The sequence below is a fragment of the Barbus barbus genome (assembly GCF_936440315.1).
Source record: "Barbus barbus genome assembly, chromosome: 2".
Taxonomy (NCBI): domain Eukaryota; kingdom Metazoa; phylum Chordata; class Actinopteri; order Cypriniformes; family Cyprinidae; genus Barbus; species Barbus barbus.
The window spans coordinates 39,517,312-39,543,473 of record NC_136730.1 but is presented as its reverse complement, the minus strand read 5'-3'; the positions used below and the strand labels follow the sequence as shown (position 1 = coordinate 39,543,473).

The 26,162-nt window shown below is 35.8% G+C and overlaps 1 protein-coding gene across 2 annotated transcripts; it reads left to right on the top strand.

Moving 5' to 3' along the window:
• Positions 1 to 230: 230 nt before the first annotated feature.
• LOC306880462 (two pore channel protein 2) lies at positions 231 to 17,862 on the top strand. Of its 2 annotated transcripts, none has more exons than XM_079433983.1 (25): positions 231 to 669; positions 1,951 to 2,009; positions 2,097 to 2,173; positions 2,997 to 3,174; positions 3,367 to 3,483; positions 4,129 to 4,235; positions 4,393 to 4,465; positions 6,087 to 6,186; positions 6,505 to 6,570; positions 7,042 to 7,106; positions 7,499 to 7,608; positions 7,703 to 7,784; positions 7,869 to 7,955; positions 8,710 to 8,829; positions 9,414 to 9,473; positions 9,645 to 9,773; positions 9,903 to 9,952; positions 10,036 to 10,135; positions 10,362 to 10,433; positions 10,527 to 10,600; positions 10,868 to 10,976; positions 11,304 to 11,386; positions 11,500 to 11,581; positions 12,026 to 12,117; positions 16,598 to 17,862. In XM_079433983.1, the coding sequence occupies exons 1-25, from the start codon at positions 516 to 518 to the stop codon at positions 16,674 to 16,676; spliced, it is 2,325 nt and encodes a 774-aa protein (XP_079290109.1). In that variant the 5' UTR covers positions 231 to 515; the 3' UTR covers positions 16,677 to 17,862. The 2 variants fall into 2 exon arrangements, with proteins under 2 accessions (XP_079290109.1, XP_079290110.1); XM_079433984.1 differs by having other exon boundaries at positions 258 to 564.
• The last annotated feature ends 8,300 nt before the right edge of the window (positions 17,863 to 26,162 follow it).

The window sequence follows — 26,162 nt, the reverse complement described above, 5'->3', positions numbered from 1 at the left end:
ATTCTTTTGAACCGATTCGCATAGTGCCTTTAAAAACACCATCAACTTTAGTATGTGACGAGCTCTATATGATCTTTAATATATTAAAAATGATAGAAAAACATCAGAATGCAACTAAAACGTATGTTGGGTGATGATTGAACGAGTGAATTGTTGGAGGGTGAACTGGTTCATTATAAAGAATCACTGGAACCGATTCTTTAAAATGAAACTTACTAGTCAGCGCTCTTGACATGAGCGAGCAGAAAGTTTCATTTGAGTGAGTGAGTGAGCAGCGGATATAGGAGGAGTTGCCGTCTCCTAAAAACACTTCGAGCACTGTTGCTCTCTCTGAAATGTTACATTTACTTACTGTAACACCGACCCAGTACCGTGGGAATAAAAACAAGTGCGTCTCCACTTTGGTTACTAGCAAGACTGTCTCTTTATTTACAGACATGGGCAGAAGACTCGTTGTCCTTCGTCACTACTGATATCTTTAACGCCCTGTTTATTTGGAATATCTGGAGCCTTAGATGGAAGTAGAAGAGCCGCTACTGACTGGCAGCATTAACCGGGGCTCAGGTGATTATGGGTCTCATGATAATGAACATTATCAACATGAAGTATCGCCAGGATCAAGACGACTGTCCTATTCAGTGACTGACGATTCGTACCCTGTGCACGAAGGTACCTATGTCTGTCAGCCTGACCTGAGTGTCCTGCCTTTAAAACTTTCCCTTAACCTTTGCTCTGCTGTCTTGTTGTTTATTCCCTTTCTCTGTGTGTTACTTCATTAAAGTCTAAAGATTGTGAAAGTCTTTGTGAGGCTGGTATCATATTCATTCGCCTCTGTTTGGTTTCTGTCTTTGCTGTCAGACAAACACACCATTGTCTTCTCGTTGCCTCTGCAGGTCATCTACTCTGACTTCATAAGTTGCTGATTGATGTATCAAATTACAAGCAGTAGTTAAGACATACTGAAAATGCATTATTGTTTACAGTTAATGTAATATTAGTTTTCACATTTTAGCAGAAATTTGGAGCAGCTGAAGTTGTTATGGGTGGATGACTGAAAATCTTGTTCAGACTTGTTACAAAAAAAGTTGCAAAATACAATTTGAACATTATGTCAATGTAATCTGAAGGGAAACAAACTGACTAGTTTGTTTTAGTCTGTGATTTGGGCATGTTTAGAAAAAAAGTTTTTATTTGTTGACATTAGTTAGCTAAATTAGTTATCATGAACCAACAATTACTGTAGCAGTACTTCTACAGCATTTATTTAATTTGTATCGCAAGATTTATGAAAACATTTTTACGATCAAACGTTGTATCTGTTAACAATAGATATGCTGTGAACTAACATTAACATTGACTTTTTTTAATTAAGATCAACAAAGGTTAATAAATGCTGTAAACATATATTGCTGTTAGTTATATGTAGTAATATAGTAAAATATGTTCATGTTAGTTATTTTATATCTCCAGTACAAGTCAAATGAAACGTTCAGTAGCTCTTTGGTGTTTTCACTCAAGAATGGTTTGGAGTTGCTGGCTCATATCCTGTTGAGAAGTTCAGGTTTGGCAGCTCCTGAATATCCTGTGACACTTAAAAATATGCATACACGCATAGTTTTACAATCAGAATATTTGTTCAACTCCGTACAGGTCAAAGAATGTTCCTGTAAATTTTGCACCAGATTTTGCTCCGCGAGTGGTTAAATTGCGAGTGCGAGTGCAATATAGGAATGGTTTTTATGGAGCAAAAATATCTTTCACTATATTTTGGTTTAGATTACAGAGAATTTAATAGTTTAACTTTGTTTAATATTACAGGATCGCCAATGCAAAACATTTTAGGGATCTTTTTTGCTAATTAAAAAAAAGAAAAAAAAAAAGTCAAACGCATAAAATTCACAACTAAAACTTTTGGTTTATCTTTTTGTTTATTTGTTTTTCCTTTGACAGATGCAGATGCAGACCTCTATATCCAGCAGGCAGTTGTATTTATTGAAGATGCGATTCAGGTTATTATTATATTTTTCTATCATCTTTTTCATTTTATATTGATTGAATGATTTCCCTGATTTCCCTGTTTGTGCTCTTTCCCACAGTATCGATCCATCAATCACAGGGTTGATTCTGGGTCCTTACGGTTATATAGATGGTATTATTCCAAAATTTGTCAGTGGTAAGCAAGCAGACATTTATCTAAGGATTTATTTATTTTTATTTTTATTTTATCTGTGGTTCTCAACTGGTGAAAACAATACTTATTGGGTTGTGGACATAAGGTCTGAGTGGTGCTCATAAAAGTTGACAAAACAAGTTTTAGCAGATATATATACATTTTAAAAGGTTTTTTGGGGGGGGGGGGGGTGCAAAAGTGATTTTTTCTTTTTTTGCATGTTTGTCACACTTTAATGTTTCAGATCATCAAACAAATTTAAATATTAATCAAAGATAACACAAGTAAACACAACATGCAGTTTTTGAATGAAGTTTTTTATTATGAAGGGAAAGCAAAAGGGAAGTCGTGGCCTAATGGTTAGAGAGTTGGACTCGTAATCCAAAGGTTGCGGGTTCGAGTCTCGGGCCCGCAGGGATTGTAGGTGGGGGAGTGAATGTCCAGCGCTCTCTCCACCCTCAATACCACGACTGAGGTGCCCTTGAGCAAGGCACCGAACCCCCAACTGCTACCCGGGCGCCGCAGCATAAATGGCTGCCCACTGCTCCGGGTGTGTGTTCACGGCAGACAGTCTCTGAAATAACATTAGTCAATTTGATACCTGTCTACAGGTGACTGCTTTCTAATGCTTTATTGTTTATTAGTAACTGTTAGCAGGAATATTTTTGGGGTAAAAAAAAAAGGATTGTGACAGTAATTTTCTTAATAGCATGACACATTGTGTTGCACTGGACCTGCAACATTCCTTTTCCTAGCTGCTTATGTGGTTATTGGCTTATGTTTCTCTCTGTCAGCATCAGTTCCACACTCTCTCTTTCTCTTGAAGGGGTCTGGGGTTCACTATTGCTGTTGTATTGGGACTGGCTTTCATTGAGAAACCCTCCTCTCTGACCTACACCTCGGACCTTCGTTTCAAACCCAAGCCTTGGGAGCCACCCTGTGGACTGACGGAGGGGATTGAGATGGTCTGCCTTTGTATCTTCATCCTAGATGTCACTGTGAAGGTAGAAATCCAGAAATATTCAGTTGACTATTGAGATAGCATTAAACGGGTAGTTCACCCAAAAAATTAACATTCTGTCATTATTTGTCTTTCAAGCCCATATGACGGAGTTAAACAGACCTCTTTTGTAATATGATTTAAGTTGCTTAATATTATATTAAAGAACATATTGGATGTTTTGTGTGTTTTGCAGAGTTATCTGATAGGATGGGAGGAGTTTCGTATGAACAAATGGCTGATTGGTTATATGGTAGTGATTTCAGCATCAGTTATTGACTGGATGTTGAGTATTAGCATGATGTGCAGTGAGGTGAGTTTATAAGAACTGTACTACAAAGCTGCTTATTTATTGTGCCTCTTTACACTATAACAGTATATGACAATATTTACACTATTAAAAAAAAAATTGTAGAATGTTTTCACTCGAAATTGCTAGTAAATTCCACAAATAATTACAAAGAAATGGCAATTAACGCATTAAATTAAACTGAATATTGAAATAGTATTAAGTTAAATGTGACAATAAATTACTAAATTAATGCAATATGACATAAATATACCTCTTTATGTAGTTTCATTAAATGAAATATCGAAAGTCCCCACATGTAATCTGCCCAACACTATTGGCAAAATAACATTTTCTTATAATGCATAGTAAATGCAAGTAAATTTTAATTCTAAATGAACTTCATTAAAGTGCAGTTAAAATTTTAATTTAAAATTCTATTTAACTTAATTTATGATTCCAAAATTTAAGTTGTATTTTAAATCTTGCCCTCCGTTGTCACTCAAATTTCATTTGCATAAGCACATCACATATGTCCTGAGGGAAATGAAATGAAATGTAAACGTTTGGACAGTCTATTCCTTCATAATCTTAAATAAGTAAATGTCTCAGTCTGAATCAGCATCAGGTCCGTTGATTGTAATGCTTCCCTGCCATTCTGTCCCACAGAGTTTAAGAGTCAGGAGACTAATTCGCCCATTTTTCCTCTTGCAAAACTCTTCCCTTATGAAGAAAACTCTAAAATGTATCAAAAGGACTCTTCCAGAAATAGCAAGGTAATAACATATTTTCTGTAATAAGGGTTTTTCCCCATAACAGCCTCCATTTAATTCCTTATTTTCACTTCACTTGTGTGCAGTTTTATTCTAATATTATAATTTAAAAATGACCAGATAAATCTGCTCTCTCTGTTTTTCTCTCTTTCTGTTTCAGTGTTATTCTGCTTCTGGCGTTACACATCTGCTTATTCACCATGATAGGAATGCTGATCTTTGCCAAATCAGATGTAAGAAGTGATCACATCCTTATTAGATAACTTCTATGAATACTTATATGGGCCCACTTTTTGATTTAAATAAGCCCCTATCCCCAAGTATTACATTTAGCCACATAACTCATACTTAGAATTTGTGCTTTGGACATGAATGATACTTTAGTGTTGATTATTGAGGAGAGATGTTCAACAGAATAGATTTTTACCGGGCAGACAATGCAACAGGCAAAAAACTCCTAAAGACTTAAGTTGATGGGGAAACCTGAGTCATATCTAGAGAACAGAATATAGAGACTTGGATGTGGGATTTTTGACATGGGCCAGTAAGCAACCACATAGCAACCATGCAAATCACCCTAATAGAGCACCGTTGTAACCACCTAGCTACATGCTGAATACCCCAGAAACCACACAGCATCCATCCACAACACTTTAGTATCCTGGCAACAATTTTTGCACAGGCAAGCACCACTAAAACTTTCTTCAGAATATGTAAAAATGTAATCAGGGTTTGTGTGGGACTTAAAAAAGCCTTTAAAAAGTCTTAAATAAGGGCGGGAAGTGCTTATTAAATGTTGCATACATTGCAAAAGTGAAAATGTTTTTGCTTTCCAATTCAAATATCTAATCAGTCTTAAGTCAAGATACATTTACATGCAAATGTAAGTTCTTGTTTAAAACAAATATCTGTCAATGGAGTATGAAATATTTTTTCCCTTTGAATTAAGTTGAATTTTTCTGAGCTCATTAGCAGATGTTGTGCATATTTTAATCAAACTCAGATCAATTTCAGACTTCGTATGTCAATGCAAGTAAATGTATCTTGACTTAAGAGACATTTTGCACAAAATTACTGTGGAAGAAAATCACTTTTTTGCAGTGTGATCAGGAGGTAAAGTAAAAGTTATTTCCATATACTAGTGGTTGGAAAGAAAGCTATTCAAGCTGTAAGCTCTAATACAACTCGTGTGCTCTCTAGACATTTACATTAGCATATTGTCTTCTCGTATTCTCTTTATTTATTTATCTCATTTCCATAATGAACAATGTAATCTACCAAGATCAGCACAAATTAGGCTAGCAAAAAAGCAGAGCAAATAAAAAAAAATGTTGCTTAGCATACAATATGTTCAGATTACATCTTCCTCTTGCATTCAAAATAAATTAGTATGAGTGGAAACAAATCTCTCCCTTCTACCATGCAATGCTTCCACATGGCAGCTGCAATCACAGCCATATTAAGTGCAAAATGGGTTAAAACATGCTTTTTTTAAACGGTAAATTGACTACCGCAAACCTTAGTACATCATGTTGCATGATTCATTTAAATACTCTCTTCCCATAAAATTTGCGTCTGAAAGGGAAGCTTTTACAACTGCATATGCAATAGTGAAAAAATGACTGTGTCCACACCTTTTCAATGCTAATGTTTCACTGCACATCTTTAGTAAATCCCGACAGTACATTTTTAATGCCAGAGGAGGGTTTGCGCTGGCGCTAATCTGGCCGTAAATGTGCAATCTGTAATTGTCATTTGGCCGGTAAAGGAACAAATATCATCCAATCTTTACATTTACATTGAATCGCTTTTATTCAAAGTGCTACAGTCGACTGAATAGATGTGTTTCTGTAGGACCCTAAGAAGAATGGAGAATGGGAAACCTACTTCAAAAACCTGCCAAAGGCCTTGTCTTCTCTGCTAGTGCTGCTGACGACAGCCAATAACCCTGACGGTAAGTCTTCATTTGATTGTAAATGCTGTTAAAGTCTCTCAGGATAATCTCTGAATGACTCAGTAAAGTCTTAGATGGTCAGTGACATATGACATTTTGGCACCGTTGTGTCGAATTCTCAGTCATCTTTGACTCATTGCAATGGAGGCTATGAGTCATTGGCTTTAACCACATGACATGATGTCTTGTGACTTGTCACAACATTCTGTTAAACTTTCACAGGTGTCTGTATTCGTTTTAAATGTGAAACTGCCTAAAGTGTCCTACACCTTTTCTTGTAGTCTGTGTGTATTACAACATGTCTTCCTCTCTCAACAGTCATGATTCCAGCATACTCTCTGAATCGTGGCTATTCCATATTTTTTATACTCTTTAGTGTGTTTGGTAAGTTTTTATGTAATCCAGATCAATTGCATATATGCTACTCTTCAAAAGTTTTGAATAATATAAGATTTTGTAATATTTCTGAAAGAACTCACTTAGAATTATTTCTGAAAGATCATGTGTCTCTGAGGACTGGAGTAATGGCTGAAGAAAACTCAGCTTTTCCATAACAGGAATAAGTTGCATTTTAAAATTAGAAAATGGATATTTAAATTTTTATTTTAATTTAATTAACACATTTTTTTATTTTACAGATTCTTTTATTTTAAAACTTATTTTTATTCAAATAAATGCAGCTTTGGTGAGCATAAGAGAATTCTTTAAAAAAACATTACAATAATAATAATTCTTAATTATTCCAAACTTTTGACTGGTAGTATTATATAAAATACAGTTAATATTACTAGCATTCACAACTCTCCACCTGCATTAAACACTAACATTTTTATTTCTTATTTTTTTTCCTGTCAGGAACGTATTTGTTAATGAATCTAATGACGGCTATTATTTATAACCAGTTCAGGGGATATTTACTGGTGAGTGATGCACTTACATTAGACATTGTTTTAGGAATTTGTTGCTTGTTTGCTAAAGGATCATTTCAGCAATCTATATTTTGTTATTATTTCCAAGCTCATATGACTTTTGTTTTTCCCATGGAGCATAGAATGTATTTTATCATTCCCAAGCTCCTCTTTTCCACATAACAGAACTTACCACCGTCAAACTCCAAAAATAAAAACAATAAAAGTTTGTATGGAATTATGAAATTAAATATTGTATGGAAAAGAGTGGTGTGAAAATTCTACAGAAATTCGTCTTGTGTTTTGTGAAGTCATACATGTTTGTGACATAACGAGGTTTCAGTAAATGTTGATTTTAGGTGAACTGTTCCTTTAATTATTGATGTTATGGTCTGTGTGTTTAGATGTCGGTTCAGACGTCTTTAATCAGGAGGCGTCTGGGTATTCGGGCTGCTTTCGAGGTGCTGTGCTGTCCAGGCCGAGGGCACACTAGCACTCAGTCTGAAGGCCATGTGTAAGATCCAGTCCTCTCCAGCGCTTTAGTGTTTCTTCCTTATAGCAAACATTCACTCTTTATATCTCTGTCTCGTCACATGACTTTTCCTCAGGGAGCGAGTGGCGGTGAACATGTTTCTGCAGGTCATGCATAGAGTCCACATGAAGTCTTACTGCAGGCAGGCTATCATTAAGGTCAATACAGATTGCAGAATAGTTTGTTATAGTAAATAGTGCGTGACATGGTTGTTTGTTTTACCTGTCTTTTGTTTCCTCCAGGCTGCTCAGCAGTTCCCAGATGGCTTTATTAATGGCGAGGCCTTCCAGAGGCTCTTTAATGAGCTGGATAAGGATTTTATGAAAGAGGTTTGATCGTCTACATTTGTGGATCTGTTTACATTGCTGTCTGAATTCAGGAAGTCACACTTTTTGAACAGTTTGTGCAACTGGCATTAGAATCATTAGGACAGTGCATAGCAGGGTTGGGCAAATTGAGAATTGGTTCCCTTGCATTTTATGAGTTAGAATTTGAATCAGAATGACAGCTGTATGGCAATTCGCAAAACTCACCAAATGAGATTTCATGAATCCAATACGACAACAAAACAGGCACGAATAGATAAGTGTTTAAAGTTGGCATCTTATAAGTTTGCTTCATTTTGTTTGGCTTTAATACAATTAAGAGAGCATTCTTAAAAAAGAAAAATGTGCTTCAACTATGTTCCAAACAAAAAAGTTAAATTCTTATAACAAAAATAATAATATTATATCATTAATTATTAAATTAAATTATTGAATATAACATGTATAAATATAATAAAATTAATATAAATTATGTAGAAAATTCTTATATAAACATTGAATTATAATACATTTTCAGGAAATGCCCCACATTGTGTTTGATCATGTTAATTGGCAATTCATATTGAAAATAGAGTGTAATATTAAACCACACTTGTAGCAGAGTTTCTTTGAATTTCATTTAAATTTGATTTTACTTTCTCAGATTCAAACTGAAGGAGTTGAATTGGAATTTCTAAAGACACTCTTAATTTAATTCTGAATTCAGCTTTGGTGTCAGCCGACATTTTAACTCTTCTATTTTTGTTTTTCCCTGCAGCATCCACCAAAACCAGTGTACAGTTCTCCTGTCCTACAGCATATCCAGAAAATCTACAGTCACTTATATATTACTGTGCTGGGGAATGTAGTTGCTCTGGCAAATGTCATCTGTATCTGTGTAAGAAAACGATTTCCTTTTACTTGCTTTGATAATCATATGCATCACCCTACATAAAGAACATTACATACTTTTCCAGAATTCAGTATACATACTAAAACAGGGTTTTCCAAATTGGTTGTTCACCACCTAGTGGTTATTATGGAGCTGCAAGGGGCTCTTGAGATAGAAATGCCAAAATAAATTGAATTGGATTGAAATATGTAAGTTTTAATATTAAATAATCAAGTGTAACACTTTACTCTTAAACAAACAAGTCATTAAATGTATTTAAACATTGACCACAGATTGTACTTTATACAAAAATATGAAATCCACAAATGGGAAAGTGCTCAGACTCACTGTAAATGCTTACAATTCATATAATTAAAAAAAAGTTTAATAATTGTATTATTACAGTTAACACATAATCATAATTTAGATTACAAAAATAGATTGCATAGTCTATGTAGAGCACATGATGCTTTTTTGGCAAAATGGTGCCATCTTGTGGATAGCATATGCAAAAAAACACAAACCGAGTATTGTTTCGAATCTTTGAATGTTAAAGTTCATCTCTGATATCTGTTATTGTTTTTCTGCAGACTGTCTTGGTTCTGGATTCAGAGAAATCTGCCTCAGAGAAAAATAACTTCTATATGGAGGTGACTGTTTCATGCACTGAAAATAATTGATGTCGCCGTAATAATAGATGTCGCCGTGTTGGTTTGTTTGTAAAAGAAAGCATTTTTCAGTATTAGTTGATATGTGTTTTCTGCATTTTCTGTGTGGTTCTATAAATATTCACGTAAATATATTTATTTTATGTCTTTTAGATCCTCAACTGTATTTTCATCCTGTACTATTTAATAGAGATGCTGCTGAAAATAGTGGCTTTTGGTTGGAGAGGTTACCTGTCTTACAGGAATAACATCTTTGATGGAATCCTCACTGTTCTTCTTCTGGTAACACATTTCCTGTGTCATTTTTTTGTGATTTAAAATGATCTTTAGGAATTCTATGGCATACATAGCTGTTTAGGTGGTGAAGGCAGGAACTGGAGACACATTGTGTTTTTCTTTTATTCTCAACAGGCAATTCAGATATCCATATTTATCACGTACAGGATTCCATATGAGGACATGTGAGTGTGCTCAATTTCAAGATCAAATCTCCTGATCTCTTCTCCAAATGCTTTAATGTGATGTTTTACTTTTATGTTAACAGAGATCCAGTTCCACAACATGTGATGGCTTTGTGGGAGATGGTGCGACTGGTCAACATGTTGATTGTCTTCCGTTTCCTCAGAATAATTCCAGAAATCAAGGTTGGTGTGGGCTCCTTACATTAATAACCTTGGTTCTTAATGCACACAAGGAGAAATGATGCTACAGCTGTGCACCATTGCATTTTTTTTTCAAATATTTTTTGCTGGTCACCATTAAAGTTAAAGTTTTTTTCATATAATTGGCACAATTGGTCATACCCTCTGACATTAAAAGAGCACTAATAAATGCTTAAAGTGTAATAAATGCTTAATATGCTTGCTTTAGTTGATGGCTGTGATGGCCAGCACTCTTGTGGACCTGGTGAAAAACTTACGGGCATTTGCTGGCATTCTATTGGTGAGTGAACAGACTATTTTTACTCGTAGTTTTATTATTGATGGTGATTGATGGTATTGACGGTCTCTTCACTTGGACATTTCTCTGATGCAGGTGGTGTACTATGTGTTTGCCGTCCTTGGTATCTGGCTTTTCCAGGGAGCTATAACCCCTCCATCAAACATGAGGTACTGTTCATCACTCGCACATTTAACAGGAAACAAAAATACAGTAAAAACTGTAATATTGTGAGATATTATTACAATTTAAAATAATTGTTTTATTTTTAATACATTTTAAATTGTAATTATTATTGTAATGGCTGAATTTTCAGCAGTCATTACTATAGTCTTCAGTGTCACATGATCCTTCAGAAACCATTGCAATATACTAATTATGCTCAAGAAACAGTTCTTATTATTTTCATAGTTTTTACATCTGTGCTCTCCTTTCAGTCTAATCTCCAACGACAGCATAGAGAACAAAACGGATGGTCCCTTCAGCATGGCTTGTGGCACTTTTGAACAGCTGGAGTACTGGCCAAACAACTTTGATGATTTTGCCGTAAGTTGCACAGAGGCCTCTGGGAACTTTGTTTTTAACAAGTTCCCAGAATGCCATGATAAGCACGTATGAGGAATAAGTAGTCAGAGGATTTGACCAGATTTGCTAGGTTTATAGTATTAAATTGTGTTTTTAAATTTGTTTTTATTTTAATACTATTTTCACTTTCGAAAGTGACAGTTTAGATTTTATTGACAATTATAGTTCTGTTTTGTTTGATATGTTTTAGGTTTAAGCTTACATAAAATTAAGGAAAATAGTTTTTTGGTTGAACTATTTAATAAAAAAAATAAATGTAACTGTATTTTTCCTGTCATATTTTTCCAGTCCTCTCTGGTTCTTCTCTATAACATCATGGTGGTGAATAACTGGCATGTTTTCACAGACGCATACACCAGATACACTACAGAGTAAGCTAGACGCTCTCCACACACACACACACACACTCCTCTGTCTGTCTTTAACACTTGTGCTTTAACTGAACAGAGTTTTGTAAATTTGTACCCATAATCTTCCATGGCAGGTGGTCCTTGGTGTACTTTGTGACCTGGTGGTTGACATCTTCAGTCATGTGGGTCAACCTGTTTGTGGCCCTCATTTTGGAGGTATGTAGATTTTTTGCTGTAAAACGTTCAAGACTGACCATATTTACTTTATTAATACACATTCCTAGTCTTCCTATTCCAAAAGAATAAAATATATATATGTTATAGTTCTATTTTTATGACTGATATCTGATGAACTACTGAGCAAATGATCAATAGCATGATTTTTTTCCCCCCAAACCAGTTAAACACACCCTGTCCCGCAGCTGATTGTAAAGATTTCATTGGTCATGTCAGTGACAGTGTTAATTGCCTGTACAACACTGAAACCAATACTAACCCCTAACCTTAACCTTAATAACCAGTAGTAGCACACCCTGTTAGTTAGCATTACTGTCATGATAAGATCATGAACTGAATCAATAAATTCTGAGCTTTTCTTCACAGTGCAGAAAATTAGTTTCTACGCATGCTAGTTAACCTTGTTTTTTCCCCTTTGTTTAGAATTTCACCTATAAGTGGGACCGCAGTAATGCTCTTTCTGTTGAAGATGTGGAGAGAATTGCCTATCAAAGCACTGTACAGCTTATTTTCAGGTAAGAATAAAGCCTTTGAAAAGTTCTAATTTTTGTGCTTTTATGCACATTTTGAAGTATCGCATCAGAAATGAGTGACGTAAATGCTGAATTTAGATTAAAAATGCCTTAATTCCTAAAAAAAAAGGGTTAATGCGAATAATGGGAGATGGAAAGGAAATGCATTTGACAAATAAATTCCTTTATGTGCATCAAAAAAGCAAATCCTGACTGACCAGCGGACCGATCTCGTTCCATAGCATCTGAAATGTTATGGCCATTCTGAAATCCCTGAGCAAAGTCTGTCAACAAAGTATTTCTGTATAATTGTCTTATACGACTGCATTCCCAAACAGCAGGCATCTGCCTCTGAAAGCAATGGCCGCATTTACTGTGTTTCGCCTGCTCGCTCTGAGGCACAAGTAATTTATTATATAAGACAATTATTATATTCATTAGCTTCTCCTACTTTTCTTAGTGTTATACACTCAGAAAAAAATGTAGGTTGTACAAAAATGGCCAGTTATAATTTTATTCATCTTGTCAAAATACTAAATTCATTTAACATCTTGCTGTAAACACAGTAGCCTAGGAAAAGTGTCGCAGAAGAAAAATAAATAAATAAATTTGATTATCTGTCATTCAAAATTATTAGCAAAATATAAACAAAACTGAGTTGAATGTTCTTCAAGGACAGCGCATCCACACTTTGCTCCATCTTTATTCTGCTCTGTCACTCATCACAACCTGTCTGTTCTGTCTGCGGGCCGTATATTCACCACCGGTACAGAGCAGGCTGCAAATAAAATCTTGCACAGATCTCGCAAATAAAATGAAGCACTGGTTCATGCGTGCAGCGCGTGCATAACAGTCGAGTGCAGGCTCTACCGGTGTTTGAATAAAGCGCAGATATGCAGTTCTGAAAGGTGATGTACAATCAGTCTGAAGTGAAAATGGTTTGGGGAAACAGAGTGTCCATTTTATACAAATCTAAACTGTTATTCAAAACATCTTATTAGTTTTTGAAGGACTTCAACTTGTAATATTGCACCAGATAATCCTGACATTGTGGAAGCGACACTAAGGAGGTATACTGGTCATCTGAACCAATCCATATAGATACACTCTACAAAATGCTGGGTTAAATATAACCCAGCGCTGGGTAAAATATGGACGAATCCAGCGATTGGGTTGTTTAGACCCAGCGGTTGGGTTACTGCCCAGAAGTTTGGGTTAAACATTTAACCCAGTTGTTGGTTGAAAACAACCAAGCATGTGTTCTGTCCAATAATCCAGCACTGGGTTGTATTTAACCCAGCATTTTATTTTTAGAGTGTAGACAAAGCAGCTTAAATATGAGCTTTTAGGGGGCTTATTTTGGAATTGTACATAAAATAGTCCTGGCAATTTGTGAGTGACTCTCTGAGCAGGTGTACTCTCACTCCGAAGTGAAAGTGGTCTGTGGAAACAGGGAGTTTCATTTTATACCAATCAGAATTGACAGACAAAATACTATTTGGAGGGCTTTTATTATGTAATGCAACATCAGAACGTCCTGAAATCGGTTGAGTGACACCCTGTGGTAGTGGACTATTAATCTGAATTGGAACTGGTCTGTGGAAACAGGGAGTTTCCTTTTTAGAGCTATCCAAATTCATACGCTGAAAAGATAGAATATGAGATTTTGGAGGGCTTTTATTTTGTAATGCAACATCAGATCGTCTTGAAACTGGTTGGGAGACACCCTGGGGTAGTGGACTGTCAATCTGAATTGAAATTGTTCTGTGGAAACAGGGAGTGTCCTTTTTAGAGCTACCTAAAATCAAAGACAAAACTGGTCATATATGAGATTTATTTTCTAATAGAAAATCAGAGAGTCCTGACATTGGGCAAATAACATTCTGGAGTGGTGTACTATTAATCAAAAGTGAAACTTTTTTGTGGAAACAGGGAGTTTTCTTTTTATAACTATGTGAATTTACAGATAAATATGGTTATATGCAAGTTCATGAAAGGCTTTTATTTTGTTATTTCTCATCAGTTATTTTCATATTATGTGGAAATTCTACATTTAATATTACTCAACATTTGAAGTCATTTTCATTTTATCAGACCGTTTTTTAAACATTTGTATTATTTAAAATGTATTTATTTATTTATTCATTATTGACAGAGAAACTGGCTTAATAAATGAATGCCAGAGATCGCTTTTCCTTTGATCTGAGTTTTTACACACTATTACCACACCACAAAATAACGTGGCGGCTAGAATGAACATGTTTTTCAAAGTGGAGGCTGGCCTGACCGCAGTGAAAGGACGTCGGGAACGGGATATTGTTAGACCGCCCGCTCCCATTCAGATTTCACCAGAGTTACTGACCAGAAATCTGGTCGGGTCCCGCGGGACAGTCGCGGGAATGCAGACCTTTACTGTATGGTTCTTCAGCGGTTCTTTGGGGTGATTTAGGTCTTATAGGATCACTGCCATACAAAGAACCTGTTAAGCCTCTTTAAAGGTTCTTTACAAGCCAAAGAACCACTGTTGGTGCTGTTTAGCACCATTTTTATTGAAGAAATACAAAGCAATATGGCATCTCTTATGGTTCTACATAGCGCCATTTGACAAAGGTGCTGTATAGCACCTTTGAAGATGTGGTGCTATACAGCACCATAAGTGGTTTCCCTATGATTACGAGCCAAGAACCACTTTTAGTGCTATATAGCACCATTTTTTCTTAGAGCGTATAGTGGCAGTTTATCGGGAAGTGCCGATTTTGTTCTCTTTGACTCGTTGGATGGAAGCGGTGCTTATTCGCAAATATTTTATATGATATTCCAATTTTGCGCATAAGTTAAATTTGCCACTTTGGATGGACGCCTGACTAGTGATTCTAGAGACCTGGGAGAAAACAAGTTGCACAATTTTACCGACCATTAGTCGGTAAAAATTGCAAAATTTCAACTTTAAAATGAATCCGTGAGGATCAATAGGATATGGTCATTAGAGCTGTTTCAGATTCAATTGTTAATTATTTTGTGAACACCATCAAGTTATCAGAATGTTTGTCCGAGTGGTGATAATTCAATAGATGGAGCTGAAAATAAATTTGAAATTAGCTTGAATGGTCACACTTTATTTTAAGGTCAAATTCTCACTATTAAGAAACCATTAACTACGACTTTTGTCTCAGTATTATTAAAAGTTAGTAAGGTAGTTGTTAAGATTAGGTACTGGGTAGGATTAGGGATGCAGAATATGTGCTTTATAAGTACTAAGAAACAGCCAATATGTTATTAATAGGCATGCTAATAAGCAACTAGTTAATAGTGAGAATTGGTCCCTATACTAAAGCGTTACCTTTTGAATTCAAAATTCAGTAAATCATTGAAGTGAATGCTTGTGTTGTCAGTAGTCAGGACACATTATTTTTTAATCTCACGGTGTCGTGCCGTATTAAGTGATGTGGAAAATAGAAGCACGGATGTAGAACGAATGCAGAAAACTGGGAGCATGAATGAATGGTAATGTTAAGTTACTACAAAAACACTTGGTATTTAAGCATTTATTTTTGCAGTCCTATAACCTGTCAGTGATTTATTCCGTTATATAATGTGAAGTCTTTTATGTGACTTTTCATGTGAATTTTGCACAAGCGAGTACACCTTAGCTCCGATACTTGACAGAATTTGCCTGAGGCTCCGTTGCTCAGTATTTCAGGCTGCGTTCTGCTCTTTCCTCACAGCTTTCCCTCACATTCCTCTCTGATTAAGGAAGGGAAGGGTAATGATTTAATTTAGTGGAATGTGGGGTGGTTTATCCTGCTGTTTATCACTCCTTAAGATACGAGTACAAATCTTCATTTCCTAATATATAGTATTTCTGATATTTATATATTTCTGTCATTTGCCTGGATCAACACCCTTTGTTGGTCCTGGAACAATGTTTCTATCCAGTCATGTATGGCAAAAAAGATCATAGGCAGGGTATCTGCAGAATAAAACCTGAACAAAATAATGATGATGATGATGAAGATAATCTATACAGAACACTGCCAGTACAAAACAAACCCATACATTCTCAAAATAAATCATAAATCTCAGAATATTTTACTCAATTAAATAGGTTGTGGTACACATTCAACGACTTAGACTTGGAGTTACCCTGTTTTGCTAATATTAAAATGCTAAACATATTTTATTTAGTAAATGTATTAAAATTGGTTTCGTAAATACATACAGTATATGGGATACAGATGTGGGATTTTGCTGATTTGATCAAACCAATAAAAGGTTATTGTGCTGAAACTAGTCAAATCTTTATACTGAATGTATTAAATAATGTTATTAGTCTTTCCATGTGACGGGGTAGCCCATAGGGAACTTTATGATTATGCAGTACTTTTAATTATAAACGAGCCTGAAGAAGAATGCTGGGAACTAACAGTTTGGTTGTTTAAATATCTAATTTTCTTCTGGTCTTTTGCCCTTCCTCCATCTTCAGAGAGCATGTTCAAGAGCCGACAGAAGAAGAGTTACTAGCTCAACTACAACAACATCCTCATCTGCACCTCTCCTGGTGACCCTACGCTCGTCCCCCCTCACCTCCACCTCACGGGACGCCTTTAATACATAATTACACCAAAACACCCAGAATCCGCCAGGACTCCATCACATCTGTGTAGGCCTCATGTTTACATATCCATCTATTTTGGAGGGCCTGTTTCCCATTATAGGATCTGTGTAGCTTCAGGTTGGCCTGGGAAAGGATGTATGTGTTTTTAACAGAGCGTCACACAATTAATGTTTGGAGGGACTTCAATTTATAGAGAAGCTTTAGTTCAAATCACTCCTGCTGCTGGAGCGCCAGCGTTTTTATTTAATGCTCAAGATAATCTGTAAATTACAGTAGTGTTCATGATACAGTATCAATACCACCGTTTTTGATTTACCCTATGTCTGGAAGAAATTAATTCTTTGAGTTTGAAAGTCTTTGGTTTTTTTTAAAAAACAAACAAAAAAAATTTTCGTTGTGCATTTCACAAAATCCATATTTTATTTATTTTTTAAGCCTGTTACAACCAAACCACAAAACAATCTATAGATTGTTTTAAAAATCATGGAAACAAAGGGACATAACTCATAAATAGTTTTAGCTGTGTTTTTATTGATTTGTAGATTCTATGTTTTTGACTCTGCTTATTCAGTGCTTTTATTTATGTTAGATTTTAGTTGAGATCTCTCAAAAACTGTCAAGTAATTTCCAGATCATGTTTCACCCCCCAAAAATAAAAAAAAGCAAAGGACATTGATTCGCATTACTGTAATGTGAAATACAATTGAATTAAATCAGTCATTGCATCCTGACAGGAAGATAGAAGTATTTTGAATTATAGTAAATTTACTAAGTAACTTTCTGAATTATTATCATGTCACAATGCAAAAACAGATCAAACAATCTAGGCTTCTCTTCATGCAAAATCATATTTTTATGATTTTTTTTTTTTGCATTTTGGGTGTAATATCTTCAGTGACCTTCTCTTTGGGTGTAATATCTTCAGTGACCTTCTCTTTGGGTGTAATATCTTCAGTGACCTTCTCGATATTTTTCATGTTTTCAATATTATCAACAGATGGCGTTTTGCTGCAGTCAATACATTTGACTGAATTTTGGTCTAAATGGTTGAATTACACCACTGTATTGTGTTCTTTCTGTTCTGAGAGCAACATGTTGATTAAATGTCTACAGGCAAATCTAGTTTATATCATTACTTTTCTGTGTCATGCTTACATCAAACCAACTTTAGAGGACATTACATATAAGAAGCAAAAATATTATTTTATTTTTAGATAAATGTTAGTAATTTTGTTGTTTTTATTCAGTTTTTGATTAAATTTTTTAATGTTTTTATACATTTTTATTTCAGTTTTAATTTTAGTTATTTTTCTACATCAAGTTAAATGAGATGAGAAATTAAATTGAGAAATGTTGCATTTATTTTTGGTAATTTTAGTTTTAGTAAATGTGTAATAAGCCCGATAAGAGGACCACACAGGCCTATGTGCTTGAGGCTTTACATAAGTGTCTAATTTCCAACACAATCTATTTAGCAAGACCATTTTATAGGCCAGTTGGAAACTTCCAGGTGATTATATGGACTTCCTCAGCCTCCAGAAAAGTAAATCAGCTCTAACACACACACACACACACACACACACACACACACACACACACTCTCTTTACATTGATTTAGGGGGCTAAACATACAAACACACCCACTTACACAGTGCATGTTTTCCCAAAACGGAGTACCTTGTGTTGAACACACAGAGTGACCGGGTCCACACACACAGTCGTTCACCTCATCTTCCAAACAAATACACAGAGCTCCCTTCCACTTTTTTGTTTACTTTTTTCTCTAGATGTGTTGTAGTTTTAGTTAGAAAAGTAATGGATTTTTTCTTTTTGCATGTTGAAGTTGTCGGTCATTTTTTATTTATTTATTTGGATGTAAAAATGCAGTACTGGTCAAAAGATGGGAATGATTTGTTTGTGTTTTTTGAAGTATCTTATGCCCAAAAAGTAAAAAAAAATAAGCTTTAATTAAACCTAATATTATTACAATTTAAAAAACAACAACTTTTCCGTATTCATATATATAAAAATGTAATTAATTCCTGAATTTTAGGCAGCCGTTACTCATGTGACATTGCCGTCACATGACCCTTCAAAAATATAATATGCTGATTTGGTGCCCAATAAACATATGTTCTTCTTATCAATGTTGAAAAGAGTTGTCGCTGCTTATTTTATTTATTTATTTGGTGGAAACTAACACACTAGCATTTAAAAGTTTGGGGAAAGTATGATACTAATAATATTAACTTTTAATAAGTATTAGCTGTTTTCAAAATGTAGAATACTAAGAACCATTATTAATAATTGAGCACCAGTTATAATTGATCATATTTGAGCAACAAATCAGCATATTACAATGATTTCTGAAGGATCATGTGATACTGAAGGCTGGAGTAATTGCTGCTAAAAGAAAATTCAGCCATCACAGGAATTAATTACATTTTAAAATATACGAAAACAGAAAACAGTTCCTTTAAATGGTGATAATATTTTACAATATTACTGCTTTTGCTGTATTTTCGATCAAATAAATGCAGTCTCGGTAAACATTTATTTCAGAAACATTAAAAATGTTCATTATTCCAAACTTTTCACATGTAACTCGTAAACCATGTAAATTATAGTATCATTTTATCAATTATTAGATTAAGCACTTTTATAATCTGCCAGAAGCTTCTGGGTAAGCTGTGTCAGTGGCTAAACAGGTATTGATAAGAACATTTTCATTGATTGAAAATTGCTTTACTACATTCAAATAGTCTAAACATTTAACTTGAATTATTATTATTTTATTATTATTACTGTGCAGTGAATTGAATTGTGCAATAGCATGTTCTTTTCTCATTTATTTCTTATTTTTAAATAATTATTGTTCACACATTCACTATTTTACCCAAACCTTTGACTTGACACAACTTACCCCTAATGTGGGGTATCAGTCATATTATATCATATCAGGCCCTGTAATATAACTGCTTCCTTCTAACTGTCAGCTGTTTGTTTTGCAATTTCTAAGACGTCTGAAAACTTAAAACGTGGCACAGCTTACCCCATATATATACTTTCCCCCATATATCATTAAGGTATGTTTGTACCCTACCTTATTTTACTAGCCATTTGAGCAACTATGGTTATATGATTTAACATGTTTACTCAATATTATTCTTCCAAATTCTATTTCAGTGAGAATGTCAAACTTAAAAGCAGGACTGTTGTGGTCAGAATTGCTTATATAGCAGCGCTTTCATAAATATCTTTAAACATTCAAAACTAGATTATTGATCTTTATAAAGTGTAGTTTACACAGCCTGATTGTGAAGGCTTTAAATAATAAACAAGCTGTTCTTCTAAGGAATGCCTTTGTCAGCTGTGAGGAGATCCATATTGCTCTGGAATGTGTGGAGATGCCAAAGAGATTTTCAACTCAGTTGTCAAATAACAATTTTCTGTGACAGAACTTTTTGCCCAAGTACTAAATTCACTATTTTAAATGAACCCCCTCAAGCAAGAAAAGCACTTCTGTCAAACATGTTTATCATACAAGATAAAGGCTTAAGATAAGATAAATGGTCTAGAAAAAGCCTGTTTCCAATTTAGGTGATAAATATTGTGGATTACTCCTAATTTTAAAAAAAAATTAACATTTCTTTAGGGACACAAACTCATGAGGAGTGAAAAGGGTGACACAATTACATATCCAAGTGGATGCTTCAGTAGGAATTTTTCTTAAAGGGGTCATATGACATTGCTAAAAAGAACATTATTTTGTGTATTTGGTGTAATGCAATGTTTTTATGTGGTTTAAGGTAAAAAAAAAAACCTAATTATTTTCCACATACTGTACATTATTGTTGCTCCTCTATGCTCCAATTTTTACAAAGCTCATCGTTTTGAGAAGCAAGGCGTGCTCTGATTGGCCAGCTATCCAGTGCGTTGTGATTGGCCGAATACCTCAAGCATTATGGCCCTTACCATATTGTGATGCCGTGTCCTGGCGCGTCAAGACTAAAACAATAAAACCCATTATAAACGAGACATTTGTTGCATCACAACGAAACACATAGTGTTTCCAGGACATGGTGCCGGCGGCAGCAACAATACTACAGCGAGAATAAAAATCACGCCCCCTTTCTTTGCGTATACATTTGGGCGTTGTTATGCAAATCTTCCCACACAGTGACGTAGACATGTGGGGGCGTGGACGAACCTTAACTTTTCTAAAGAATATCTCTTTTGAGACTTTAGTCTTTGCAACTTTAAGGATCGTATCTATGCATTAACAGCTTGTAACACTCCAAAGAGAAAGGGATACTTGAAATCGCATCATATGACCTTTAAAAAATAAGTTTCAACTCCTCATTTCAACTTTCTTAGTTATACAAACGCAAACACATGCTGACTGATCTGTTTCAACCCCCATCTCCCCCAAACTACAAAATCTTTGGATTTGTACAGATCGTTTAAGTGACCAAAATTGCTTTCAATCAGCACATGTTGTGTTGTGCTGGTGTTTGCATTCCCCAGATAATTATGTAAAATTGTCTTGATGGTCTAGTGGGTTAAATTCTTAAAATAGACACTTTGGTAAGCCATGCCTTAAAAACATTACTGACCAATCCTATTTGGCTACTGATACAATTGTCTGTGGCTGCTTCTGAAATGGCATCCTTACTACATAGTAGGTGGGAAATAGTATGAGTAGAATGTATCCTTAGAATCCTTAGTATTCATATAACAGTAGTCAAAATGTGCCTGGACAAAATGTCCCATGATGATGCAACAGGAGAGGATTTGTGAAATTTTTAAAGTGACTCAACTGATGCTGGTAGGTCACATGACAGTGACAACATGTGGATTACAATGATTACATTCATACTACACACATAGTAGGGGAGAGTGGGGTAAGATGAGCCATTTTACTTTTTTACGTTGGTCCTCAAGATAAGGGAAAATGAGGCAGAAGTACATGAAAGTATAAAGTAATTTCCGAATGTTTGCTATCATTTTAAATTATAAGAATGTATCTATGACAAAGGGTCTAAAAATATGGTGTCTAATCTAATCTTCTAATAAAAAAGTGTTCCTGTGGCTCACTTTGCCCCAGGTTAGGGGTAAGTTGACCCAAGTCAGTGCAAGATGCACCATATGGTCAAAACTGACCATCTGACTGAATCAAACCAATGTGAAATTTGAAAGATAATTTACCTCTTTTCTAAAAGATAACTTAAACCAAATAATACCAATCAAATGAGGTCAGTCTATAATTATCTGCATTTCTGAAACAATAAGTTGAACAATAACATTTTAACCTGCCCAAAAACATGAGTAAACTCTAGATTCTTGGCATGGTAGATTTTCTGCAATGTTGAACAGGCAATATAGGCACTACAGGTGGAAAGATATTTGATTATAATGTGAAGAAAATCATGTCCTGGTTCTCAGAGAAGGATTTGGTGCACAGAAAAACAGATTATACTTCAAAAATTGAACCTAACTTCAGTGTCTTATGGCGGGACAAGTTCAAGTGCTGGCTCAACTTACACCACATCATTTTTCTCACTTTGCCCCATAGCTGGCATTTAAAAAAAAAAAAAAAAAAAAAAAAAAACTAGCTTACCCATTAAGGCTAATATTTAGCTAAATGATTTGCATGGTTTTATATTTAGCTAAATCACCTATATACATCAGAAATATTGTTAGACCTGGATAAATTTGTTTGATGTAACAGGCATTACAAAAGTTTACTTTGACAAGCCAAAAGTTTTTAAAGTAAACGTGTACCTCTCATGTGTTTCTCCTTTTCATAGTTGGGCAGAAATGATGTGTGACTCCAAAATACATGGTCACATGACAGTAAAAGTGTACAGTTGCCAAGATACAGGGGGTGGGACAATTTACCCACCGGCTCAACTGACCCCACTCTCCCCTGCTATGCAGAACATACGTTTTTAGCAGTTGCAAAGTAATTACTAATTTAAAAGAAATACTTAGAAGTGCCTACAAAAGAAGTGCATACAACATACGGTTGTAACAAGTCCATTCTGAGCATAGGCCTATCAGACTAAGCAACATTTGGGACAGGTTTTAGCTAAGGGTCATTGTAATTTTCCATCCAGCTTTTCTGTACTACCACCTCATACATAAAATAAGTATAGACAACCATTCTACCTCTAATTCATAAGCTAAATATTCACGATAGCTTCCCAGACCACTGTAGACCAATTCACATGTCCAGGAGCAAAGCTCAACATGTGGCGGTATTTTATTCAAGTGGAAGTGTTGTCTTGTGTTTTATTTTTCACTCGTTCGGTTCATCAGCTCAAACAGAGTCACAGGTTTGGGTACCCCATCATATGCTGGAATACAGGTTCAGACAATGTTGACAGCTGTAAAAAGTGATGTCAGGCATAGTGGTATGTGAGCAATGCCACTGTCTGTTAGTTTTCCCATGCTTATCTTGTCTCTGCAACCTGCTTGTTTGATGATTGAGATTTTTCCCATTACTACTTCTTTTGAGTGTTTTGCATGTGGAATTTGCAGCTTGTAAGGCCTTGCCTCCCACTGCATTCTTAACTTTCTCACACACAGAGTTCTCATTACGCAGTGCTGTATTTCAAGAGTCCTGTCCCATTTCTGTCAGCTACAGCAGTCTGTCAGAACGCAGTTCTCACCATGGCTTAGAATTGGTGTTCAGAGGAAGTAAATGCATAGGACGATTATGATTACATAGAGGTACGACATGCCTGAAGTGACCACAATACCATTCAGTTTATCCATAAATCTGCAGCATTGTTGAAAGTTATTGAAATTGGGCTTGAGCATGTGTTGATCTCATAAGGTTCAATGATTTAAACTTTCAGCTGTCAGATAGCCTGGCTGGCATTCCTTTAGCTTCAACTTCCCCTGTGGCTGCTGATGTTAGCTAGGTCAACAGATCTCTATTGGGCCTTCAGCAGGAACATCTCACCTGCTTCTGAGTGCAATGAAGGGTCGTCAACATTTTTTTCTTTCTTTTAGGTGTATAGGTTCCTTTTTCTCACAATTTAACTTGCAGAGACAACTATAAACGAGTCGACTGCGAGTCCCCAAAACATGAATTTGTGGCATTTGTATTGCTCTGTTTGTTTAAGAAATCCAACATAGCAATATTGGCTCATCTAATGGCATTAGATTGTGGTTGGATTATGTGGATTGAAAAATGGAAGACAGGAGGAAAATATGTCCTTACTTTTGTTTTGCTGTATTGTCTGTATTGTTTGTTTTTGGAATGAATTGATCATACTATAATAAGTGTGAATGGGTAGGTGCAAAGATGAAAATTATATGCCATAGTTGCTCACTTTTGCATTTATAGCAACTGCAAATTGTATCAAAGTTATGATTTGTACTCCAGACCACCTTCTCAAGCAAAAATTTACACCAGCCATATTAATTAAAATCTGACATCAAGTGGGATAGGGACTTTGAAGAAGCACCCATATTAAAAATCAAATGCGTTTCTAAGGCCTTGTCCAGACAGGAAGCAGAAATCAGATTATTATTATTATTATTATTATTTATTTATTTTTGCCTTTGCAATTTAAATTGGTTTCATTTTTTGTAGGGGTATAACCTTACACAAAATTTATGGTTTGGGATATATTTGGTACAGCAGGTGGACAAAACACACATCTTGCAATGGTTAAACACTGCATTTGTTCAGTATACATGCATGCTGCATCAAAAGACCTATAATGAAAAATCAGTACGAAGTGCACAATTACACTCTAGCTCGATCTTTAAAGTTAATGTGTTTCAGTCTTAATGGTCTTATTTGATATCATGAGTTTTTCATCATTAATCGTGTTTTTTTTCAGTGACTGGCAACTCAACATTGGCAACACTTACATAGGCATAGTGTTGAGACTGCAAAGCTTGTCTAATGTTTTTCATAACAAGCTGAAGTTGAAACAACCAACCTCGTCAAATGTTCACCTTTTCCGTGAACCCATGCTAGGATGCCCCGCAATTATAACAACCAAAGTGGACAGTGTAGAAAAAGCAGCTGCTGAGTTTATAATGTTTACTCAAGATGTAATAACATGCTTTTGTATGTGAAATGACTCACTTTTCCTGATGTATGCAAGGCCGTGTTGCAGTTAAGCCAGTCACATTCATGCCTCCATTTCGATATATTATGCTTAATTTTCCAAATTCCAACAATCCAAACAAAAACAGTGGATAAATTCAAGTACCATCCTTTTTTGGAGGGTATTAAGTAATCTTACTCGGAAATATGTCAAAATGCACTAAAGTAACACACTTGATAGTACTCTGGCAGTACTATTTATGCCATACTGTGTGCCGTTTCGCAAGACTAGAAGTTTAAGCTCATCAAGCTTGTTGATCTTTTACCAGCTTGCTTCTACTGATGTCACCATAAAGTTTTAAGTATTGATGAATGCTTGTGTAGAAGCCATTGTTTAGGGGCATTTGACAGTTCTGTTGTCCTTGGCGGGAAATTCAGCTAAACGCCTCTTTAAGCACTAATGATGCCCCTCTTTCTTGCCTCCCTCTATTTCTGCTCGCTCCACTCACCCGCCCAGCACCTGGACCCCATCCTCGAATCCCGCTCCTGAAAACCCAGCCTTGCCATCTTTTTTTCAAGCTGTAATTAAGGAGACAACTAGCCAGGCTCTGCTGTAATAGGAGTGAAAGAAATTTCCAACCTCACCCTCTGGCAGGGCATGGCGAAGAAAAGGAGAAGGTGTGCACTGCACCTACACAATGCAAGTTGGATCAAGGAGGGTCCTCGATTTGAATCGTAGAGACTGGACCATCCACTCCTCTTGCTCCTCCTCTATTCTCCTCAACTGCTGCAATTCAACGCCCTCTCCGCACGCCTCCTTAACTGTAATTAGGTGGCTGTCCCTGCCGTGCGGGGCCCTTTTGACTTTCAGTGTGCGCGGCAGCCCCAGCAGATGCACCTGCTCCCTGTCTTCCTCTGCTCAGGTGAGCAAGGGCAGTTAATCTCCTGCGACCCCTGGCAGACTCTCCCAAACACCTGTCTGCCAGGTGCCGCTTTATCACCTAGCCGCTCCCTGTTCTGGCCTGGTCGAGGATAAGGAGGGCGGGAAATAGCAAGAGACAATGAGAGAGAGAAAGTTCAGCACTCTTCAGCTCCAGCTCAACCCACACCTTTCTCCTGCTGCCCAGTCTTTTGTGAACAGCAGCTGCTGAGGTGTGTGTATGTGTGTGTGTGTGTCTTTGTGCTTCAGATCAAAACCTATTGGAGTGATAAGAAAAGGCATTTGGCATTTGAAAAAAAAAAAAAAACTTATGATGTGATAGCACACTTGGTTGACCACTTTATAATTACTCCTTTAATCTGATATTAATTCTATTTAAACAAAGAATCAGAGGCTGTGCTATATTGTGAACATAGAGGATA

Coding starts and splice junctions, on each gene's coding strand:
- LOC306880462 (XM_079433983.1), top strand. CDS start 516: ATGGAAGTAGAAGAGCCGCTACTGACTGGCAGCATTAACCGGGGCTCA. Junction 2,174..2,996: donor TATTCCAAAATTTGTCAGTG/GTAAGCAAGCAG, acceptor TTTCTCTTGAAG/GGGTCTGGGGTTCACTATTG. Junction 7,107..7,498: donor AGTTCAGGGGATATTTACTG/GTGAGTGATGCA, acceptor CTGTGTGTTTAG/ATGTCGGTTCAGACGTCTTT.